This window comes from Arachis hypogaea, chromosome 11, assembly GCF_003086295.3.
Source record: "Arachis hypogaea cultivar Tifrunner chromosome 11, arahy.Tifrunner.gnm2.J5K5, whole genome shotgun sequence".
Lineage (NCBI taxonomy): Eukaryota > Viridiplantae > Streptophyta > Magnoliopsida > Fabales > Fabaceae > Arachis > Arachis hypogaea.
In genome coordinates, this window is record NC_092046.1 from 144,851,780 (window position 1) to 144,861,259 (window position 9,480).

The 9,480-nt window shown below is 36.5% G+C and overlaps 1 protein-coding gene and 1 pseudogene across 16 annotated transcripts; one reads left to right on the forward strand and one right to left on the reverse strand.

The window, feature by feature from the left end:
• Positions 1-1,071: 1,071 nt before the first annotated feature.
• Positions 1,072-5,522, reverse strand: LOC140176433 (uncharacterized). Of its 16 annotated transcripts, none has more exons than XM_072207626.1 (10): positions 5,029-5,522; positions 4,753-4,850; positions 4,467-4,555; positions 4,182-4,257; positions 3,430-3,519; positions 3,170-3,235; positions 2,402-2,523; positions 2,175-2,297; positions 1,864-1,898; positions 1,072-1,681 (listed from the first exon to the last, which is right to left on the reverse strand). In XM_072207626.1, exons 1-8 carry the CDS (start codon positions 5,441-5,443, stop codon positions 2,285-2,287), a joined length of 969 nt encoding a protein of 322 aa, XP_072063727.1. In that variant the 5' UTR covers positions 5,444-5,522; the 3' UTR covers positions 1,072-1,681; positions 1,864-1,898; positions 2,175-2,284. The 16 variants fall into 16 exon arrangements, with proteins under 16 accessions (XP_072063727.1, XP_072063726.1, XP_072063735.1 ...); XM_072207625.1 differs by having other exon boundaries at positions 1,864-2,003; XM_072207634.1 differs by having other exon boundaries at positions 2,414-2,523; positions 5,029-5,521.
• A 550-nt stretch (positions 5,523-6,072) lies between these two features.
• Positions 6,073-8,605, forward strand: LOC112723277 (uncharacterized; annotated as a pseudogene).
• The last annotated feature ends 875 nt before the right edge of the window (positions 8,606-9,480 follow it).

The following is a 9,480-nucleotide window of genomic DNA, read 5'->3' on the forward strand; positions in this document are numbered from 1 at the left end:
CTTCACCATGGAGAACTGTGGGCTTACTAATTATATGCGCCATGCGTTTGTTTGGCCACCTACTAAGGGAGGAAGATTTCAGCACAGGACAACTCCGTTTTAGTAACATTTCTTGTGGCTTATTATCATCCTTAGTCGTTTTCAATAGGATTATGAATGAACAATGAATTAAATATTAATGTCTATATGAATATGATATTGCTTGAGTTGTGTCTATATTCTCTTTAGCTCATACAAAAATTTTTGAGATATTTGCATTATTGCTGATCATATTAAATGATCAACTCACTGCTTTTTACAACTAATAGCCCGCACATATTATGTCAAAAGAAACATTTTGAAGTTTCACATAAAGTTAGAATGGTTCTTGTTTGAAAAATTTAGTTTAAATTTTTTATTTGAGTCATATTTATAATATTATCGATTGATTACTTTATTGATTGAGTCCTGCTAGGGAGCCAATGGACTATTTGTACATGTGTATAATGGACTATTGAGTTAAAAATGAACATCACCCATATGATTTCCATCCGAATACTAGGGATAATAAACATCTCAGTCACTTATCCCAAAAGTTTAACCTGATTTTGGGATTCACCAAAGATCAAACTCTTGACCTTTCGGATCTCAAGCTCTAATATCATGTCATGATACCATTCATCCCAAAAGTTTCAGCTGATAGAAAAAGGTAACACTAATGATCTCTAATACTCTCTAAACCTCTATTGTACACATTGTACGCTTAGGTCATTGGCTCCCTATACTTTCTCTTATTGATTAGATTAAGAAAATAAGAAAATAATAAGAATGATGATGAAGGGAAAATAATCTTCAGTCTGGGTTACAAAAATTCAAATCAAGTTTCTAAATGATTAAAGAATGATGTTATTTTTATAATGTCATTCTGTATGAATTTAGGGAGAAAAGTAACATTATCAGAATAGGTCATGTTCCTAAACAAAATAAGCCAATGTGTGGTGGTCAGTTTTAACTGAAGTGCTATAAAGGGGTTCTATGAGTCTATTCTTTCAAGAGATGATTATTTCTACAAAATATAATGATACATGCATATGGAGTAAAGAAATTTACAACTCTCATTCATATATGATAATGTCATACTCTGTACAGAGCCCCAAACTAAAACAAAACATAGGGGAGCAAAAAGTTAAGAACAAGAAGTGGAAACCTAAAATCTAATGGGTGACTTTATCAACATTTTCTTCCAATACATATTTCACATATTCAAACCATTATCTCCAGTACAAGTAACATAGTTTAGTGTAGCCAGTTCTACTCAATCTATTATTTGTTGTACAATGGATTTCAGCTTCAAAACGGCATTTGTGTCATCACAGGTGAATTCCCCATGTAAGCACATCTGGTTAATACTACAGGGAAACTTCTGCATGTAGTCAACATTTAAGTTCCTATTCACTTGCCACTGGCCATGTATCTGTGAAAATGGAAATCCATTTTGCATATCTCACAAGTCATGACCGAGAGGGCCGTTTCCGGTCAGGATGATGTTCCGACTTCCGACCTATCCACGTTATCACATCTTCTGACAAACTGGTCAAGAGTTCTCTGCTTTGAAGGCCTATGCCCAATAGTAGTATGCTTTGCAGGGATACTCAATGGCTGATTATTTGACACAGCTAAGGTGTTCTCATGGGCATCTCATCTGATTTTTCAATAACTAAAATTCAGAATGGTTCCTCAAAAACATCAAAAAGTAACTTTCAAATACTGCTTGAGTATAGATCTTGACAAAATATAAATATAAACCAGAATTAAAACCTTGAAACTAAGCATTATGTACATTTTGCATTACATATGATAGTTCAAGAAGATGTAGAAATGTACCTGCCCCAAATTATCCAGTTTGAATTGCACCATCCCTAAGGCGTAAAAATTTAATCATCAATACATAATAAATGTTAAGTCAATGCTATACCAAGCAGCGAAGGACTGCTTGCCAACTAGTATATATTTACTGATGAGACCTGTAAACAAGAACTAACTAGTCAAAAAAACGGAAGAGCACATGTTGTCTTTACTACTCAAAAATTTAGATATGAGAGTTCTTTTCATTTAAGATATCTGTTTTCTTAATGTTGTCATGCAACTAGTAACAACTCTCTCCTTTCTACTTAATGAGTGTAAGAATACCTGACCAATTCTATGAGCACGATCTTTGGCCTGAATTAGGTCACCTGGAGTCCAGGATTGTTCTGTAAAGATAACTGAGCTTGCAGCAGTTAAAGTTAATTCAACTCCTCCCGCTTTATAATGGATAGCTGCATGATAACGTGTCACATGAAATCATTATCTCAAGCACAAATACTAACCAAGACAACAGAAAAAATGCTTATAACGGAAACACATGGAAGAAATACACAACCAAAAATACCACCATAGTGCAGCTGCCTTGATATAATCCTTTTCCTGGAAATCTGTAACCAATTGTTGCCTTGATGCAGCGGGTGTACCTCCATCAATCCGGATGCAACCCACTTTTTTCTTCTGGAAATTTTCAACAGTTTTGGTAAGTGCTATAATTTCCAATATAAAAAAAATGAGTAAAATTGAACTGGTCTTCGCATCTATCATTGGCTGATGGTGCGCAAATATAAGAAACTTGCAACCTGCCGGAAGTGATCACAACATATTACACGTGATAATCACCGATAGCCCAAATGAAATAGAAAGATGGAAGCAAGAGGGAAAAAAAATTGAAGCAATCAAACTTTCAAATTAAGCATACACAATGATTTGGGGGGCTGGAAGATGGATGAAATATAAGAATTAACACATAATCTAGTTTACAATTTGTGTTTATTTCGGTCACCACTCAGACAAGCCAACGTGGACACCAATAATAGTTGTGGCATACGTATTAAAATGTCATATGCTGACATTTTCACTACACTGGTCAGCCAATTTAATTCATTCAACTTATGGTCCTATACTAAGGGGCACCAATTGCAATAAAAGCAATTAGAAAAGACCAATTTAATCATGCATCATGCAAGCACACCAATCAAAGGAGATGGGTGAGAAACTAGAGAAGTTGAGAACCTAACTTGACTTTCTTATAGTACATACAGCTGCAGTCACCAAATTCTTTATTGACATTTTATTGCTTTGAAGCAGTGGAGGGGAGCAATACCTCAATGACAGTTCTGAGATATTCAAGAGCAGCAGGAATCTTGGCATCAGCAGAATTAGTATATATCTGGAATCGAATATATCATGATTCAGTTTTGATCATATACCAGTCAAAATGATTTAAACTACTCCAATATTGGCCAAGGCCTGAGAAAATGTTGCAGTAAAAACTATAGACCTATCATAGTTCTAGGTAATAAGAAAAACTTCCAAACAACTTGTACAAGTCAAGATAATGTTCAGGGCTTCTTCCATGCAAACCTTGTTAATCAAATTCTTTTGAGTAAATTTAACAGATTCAGACTCATCTTTTGATTTAGCAGACTTGAGTTTGGCTTTTACCACCTCCAACTGCAGTATAAAAAAAAAGCAACTAATAGTAATTAGATTTTACCACCTCAAACGCAAACCAAAGATGGAGAGCACATATTACCATCTCCAAGTCAAATAACCTAATTTTAGAAAGAAAACTTACCACAATCTTATTCTTACCAATAAAAATTGGTGAGCAAATTTTTGAACCATTTTCAAAGTGGAAGTTTTAGTAAAATACTTATAATCTAAACAACAATCACATAGTTCAAATAAATGAAATCCACAGTCCACTTTTTTGAATATCAATAACCCTATAAAATGTAAATAGAAAATAATTTTTTATGCCCAAAATAAGCATATTGTCAAGACATACAAGAATTCTGTTCCATAACTAGCTCAAACATAAATAATCAGAACTGCATGATGCTATACTAGTCTCGAGATATAGATGCAAAACAAAAATATGGATGGAATAATGCCAAAGTGACAAAGGCACAACGACCATCAACATGGAAAAATATGTATTGCGAAACAATTATTTACTTTGCTATAACAGCTACTATATGGATGGAATCCCAAACACTTGACCAGCTTCCCCCCAAAGAAATTATATAAGCCAAGCTCGACTCTTATTAAGATAGAAAATAACAACATCAGTTTCCCAATTATAGAGAAAATGAAAATAGAAGAATTACTACCTGAACTTTATAATTAGATATTTCTCCTAGAACCTTCTCTGCTTCTGACAAGGAAGAAAGCGGGAACATCCATAACCTGCAGACTCAAATTTTCAAATAACTAAGCCCTCAAAACAGCCAATCCCGAAAAGCAGAAATTATTACCTGCCATGAAACATAGCCTATAAAGCATGAGTATGCAGGAACTTGTTCAAGGTCAAAGACATAGCCCCTAATTATGGAAAATTCAAAATTTTCAATAGAAATATAAAGTTCAATACTCTTGATGAAGTTAGCATGTGAAACCTGGTCATATTGGAATTTCGCTGCAACATGCCCACTGGAATGAAGAAAAAGTTTGACAGAAAACTTCGGCAGTTCTTTAGAAGGCTCATCTGGTTACATATAAAGCCAAAATCCAAAGGAAATGCCAATAGATCAACAAATGATATTTCAAAACCCGAAGAAATTACATCTAAGTTTATAACTATTATTTTTTCTTATGGTAGATAATTAGAATTAGAGACAAGTAACACAGCCCTCAACAATGACACTGAAACAAATGTTAAGGTTTTGAAGGAAAGAAGCATACTTTTTCCCTTGAGGCAAAGCGTCCACCTGGATTGGAATACAAACACACTATGAGAAGTTCTCCTTCCAGAAACTGAACCACAGGGTCTTTTGATTCTTCTGCATTATTTTGTTTTCTAACATTAAAATGAGGGATACACACTCATGAACAACACTTCAACAAAATTACCCACACACCAAAAGACAAATTTAACCCAACAAGAGCAGAAAGAAAAGCAAAGCTAGATAATACAAAATGGGAAACAACATGAAATGAAGAAAAGATGAAAACTTTAACTTTTGAGGACGGGAATCGGAAATGGGGTTTGGTGGGAAGGGTTGGGAATGGTTGGACGGCGAGGGGGGAGGGGTCGCGGCCGTAGAGGAGCTAGAGGTGGTGGTGAGGTAGAGGCCGACGTGGAGGCAGAGGCGGAGAGGATGAGGGTAGCGGTGAGGACGAAGGTGGTGATGACGGAGACGATGGAGGTGACGACGGGGTCAGGGAAGTGGTGGTGGTGGAGGAGGGTACAACGGTGGTGACGGGAGGTCAGGGAGGTGGTGGAGGTGGTTACGAGGGCCACTAAGGTAGAGGTGATGGTGGTCAGGGTGGGAGTACCGGAGGTGGTGATCGTGGTCATCCTGGAGGAGGATAGAGGTGAGGCAGGTGGCCAGAGCCATGTATATGGTTGCGGTGGTGTGTGTGGAAGAGCCATCTGTACATGTATATCCTTACGGTAGAATTCACCAACTTTTAATTATTATGTTTTTGTTTGAAAAGCTTATTAGCGTAAGGGTTTTTTTTTTTTTCAAATAAGCCCTATAAATTAACAAAAGGATGACACTGTTGTGTTGTAATGTAAATGGTAGAGTGAAAGAAAGACACACATAATCATCGTTTCTGATCCCATGGGCTAATTTTTTTTTGTTATGGAAGTAAAAGTGGTGATATACTTTAACATGGTAATTTTTGATGTTTTTTAAAATTGTAGAAGTACACAAATTTCTCAGACTAAAATTTTTTAATTTTTTTTAACACAAATCTCTGGGATCGATTTGTGTACCTCTCAGAAATCCCTGGGATGGATTTGTGTACCTCTCACAAATCATTCGGTCCAATTTCTGTATCTCTAATAAATCGGTCGGTCCGATTTCTGCTTCTCTAGTTAAACGATCCCACGTTCAAGTATAACACCCCCAACAATCCACATTTAAAAAAAACACCAATACCACTCCAATATTAAAAATAAAAAATTCCCCCTCAGGGCCTCACCCTTCAATCTCTATACTCAAATTAACGCACCCTTTTATAACTCCATCATCCACGTTACATTCCTCACTTCTCAGATCACCATTCACTCGGACAAGGAACAAACAAAAACAAACACTAGAGTTTCTCTCTTTTTCTTTTATTTGTTTGATTTTATTTCCGATCTTGTCCCTTCACTGGAGCTGTTGAAACGCGGTCGTTTCGGGGCCATCGCTGCTGAGTTTGAGATTGGAAATGGTGGGAGGAGGGAGCAGGAGGGAGGAGGCGCCGGTCATAAACAGCTCCAACGTGTTCGCAGCGCTCGGAAGCCTCAAGAAGAAGAAGAAGAAGCCTGAGATTCTGAGAAGGAACAGGCTTCATCCAAGGGGAGAGCCTCCTCGTCCTCTTCCACCGCCGCTTCCTCCGCCGCACAACAGCAGGAGAAAAAGGAGGTTTTCTGGGCCCCGGCGCCACTCACGTCGAAGTCATGGGCTGACGTTGACGACGAGGATGATGACGAGTTGACGACTACTACGCCATCACCGCTCCACCTCAATCCATTTGGGGCGCTCCTGTTGCTGCTGCAGCTGAATCCGAGGCCCATGCTGAGGTGAACATAAAACTTTGAGCATTATTTCTTTTTTTAATTGGATTATTCTATTTATGTGTGTTGGATCACTACTGCTGAAATATATGCAATGGCTTGAATCGTTTATTTTTTAACTATGGATGGTGATGATCGTTGGCTTGATGCAGAGTGTGTGTAATTTTTTTCTTTTATTATTGTGTTTTTTATTTTTGAATCCGTTAGTCCTGTGGCATGGATAGCGACTAGACTTGGAAAAGGTGGATTAGTTGAGCTGTTCATGTTCTCACATTTATTTGCCACGAGGTGAACCGAACTGGAATGGATGTTATTCAGTAGGTGTTTTGATTGTGTTGTCTGTGTTCAATGCTGTTTTGAAGGTTGGATTGGATGGGTTGATAATGGTGTCCTTGAGGAGAAAGAGTTGTGTTGAATGTTATTGCATGCATGATTGGAAAGAAAGCTGAGTGTTTCTTTTTATATCTTAAAGATATAATGTTGGATATTCTGTTTGATAATGAGGATCCTGGATTCTGGTCTTGTTCTGGATATCTAGCTCTGGGAAGGTATTTATGATCCTTGTTGAATTGTCATTTATGTGATTTGTGTTAATGGTCTAACGATCTGTAATCTGTATGCTTGGATTTGATGACGTTGTAGCTTGTCGGTTTAATGATTTGGAATCTGATTAGATTAATATGCATTTGATGACTATTTGTCGGTTTGCCGATTTGTTATTCTCATTTCCGGATTTGCAATTTGGTTCTGCAAGCTCAAGTTTCCACGTGTTCAATCTTGCATAGTTAAAATGATTGTGTCTTCACCCATAACTATAATGTTTAACGTAGATGATATCATGTAGCATGGACTTGCCCTTCACGTCCCATTTGGAGTAGTGAAAGCTGAAAGCTGCATAACTGGGCACTTAATTGTTAATTTGTTTTGGCCTTAATGGCAAATTAATAACATAGAAGATGGTTATTATTGTTTCATTGAGACATTGAGCTTCACATTGGACTAACTGCAAGACGTGTGAATGATTTAATAGCAGGAAAGCTATAGTGAGATAGAAGGCCTTGATGATGCTGAGGATGAACATGAAAATGATTTAGAAGCGCCAATAGAACCTGAAACTGTTGTTAAGAAGCCTCGTGAGCCTTCGTTGTCTACCAAGGAAACTGAAGAGCAACTTTCAAAGAAGGAATTGAAGAAAAAGGAGCTTGAAGCTGTTTTAGCAGAGCTAGGATTGCAAAAAGAACCCGGAAGCCAGGCTGACTCCCATGGTAATATGATGTTTTTGATATTGTGAAAGAAAAAAAGAAAAAAGATATTATAATTATCTTAGTTCTTTCAAGGAGGTATCTATCTTTTCGGAATTTGTTATTGATTTAACCATGCTGGCTACAAGAATGCTATTTAAATATCTAAAGTATTAAGTTGAGGCTTGAACTTGCTCATGCAAACGTTCGCCAATACATTTGCAAGCCCTGCTAAGATGACTGATTATATAGAAATTTCTTACTTGGAATCTTTTACCTATCCTGGAAAATTCAGGTGCTGAGAAGAAGGTCGAGGATCGCAATGGTGAGTTAGAAAAGGAGAATGCCACCGGTGAAAGCAAAAATGCAAAGAAGAAGAAGGACAAATCTTCAAAGGAGCAGAAAGAATCGCAAGACCTGCCTGATTCTGTGGCTGATGGAAAGACAACTACGGAAACTGCTGGAACGGGGAGGGCAGAGGATGCACCTGTAACTGACGTGAAAGAGCGGCATAAGAAAGTTGCATCTGTGAAGAAGAAAAAATCAAGGAGATGGATGCTGCTGCTAGGAGTGCAAGGCTTGCCGTGGCAAAGAGAAAAGATAAGGCGACTCACTACAATCAGCAGCCTGTGCGGTAAACAGGCTGACAAGTGGCAAAGTACTTGTATCTTCTCTTTGTTTATCCTTTTGTTTTGCCCTTTATATTTTCAGTCTTTCCATTATCATATATGGGCATATGCTCTTTGTTCATTTGCAAATGCAAAATAAACATCGATAGCGGCTTTAGATAAATTGACTATGAGCAAATTTATAATTTTACGTGAGGGAAAATAGGAGTATATGAATCTTTCACTCTGCTACTCTATGTGTACTTATCAAAGTTTTGAAACAAGAAGGTATAATCCATTTTTCTGTCCCATTTGTTTCATTGTATGCGCATCTCCGAGAAAATTCTTGATGAGTTCATCTGATGTATCAGATGCCGTTAGAATACATCAGCGCATTTTTTGAATTTGGGTTGCCTATAATTCCCTTCAGTCTCTCGGAATTTAAGAGAATTAGTAGCATGGTGCAATGTGAGCGTATCATTCTTGTCAAATCAAAGTTCTTTTAAGATCTGATGACGTTGATATGGAGAATGGAGTTGAAATGAATGGGCAAGATGTAATGCTTATAATAAGTAGAGTAACAAATGCTACAACCTATTAATTGGTTGAAGACAGTATAAACGAGAAACAGGAAAATTATAGGAGAAAAGTTTAATTAATTATTTAAAGAAAAAAATATAAAATATAAAAATTTCTCTTAAATTTTGGTCAAAATTTTAAAATTACTCTTAAATATTTTTTTGTTTCAATTTTATCCTTAAAACTTTTAATTTGCATCAAGTATATCTCTAGTAATTTTTTGGAAAGTTTAGAAGTAATCATTAACAATGCATAACAACTATGTCCGATTCTTTTTGTGATTCAACATGTTTGATTTGCTTATGTTAAAGGTTGTTCTTTGCTTATGTTAAAAGTTGTTCTTGTGAAATTATTGTTAAATAAGTTTAAAAGTTTTTGAAAAATTAATCACCACTCACCTCGAGTATATATGATGCAAATTGAAAACTTTAAGAATAAAATTAAAACTAAATAAAATTTAGAGATATTTTCT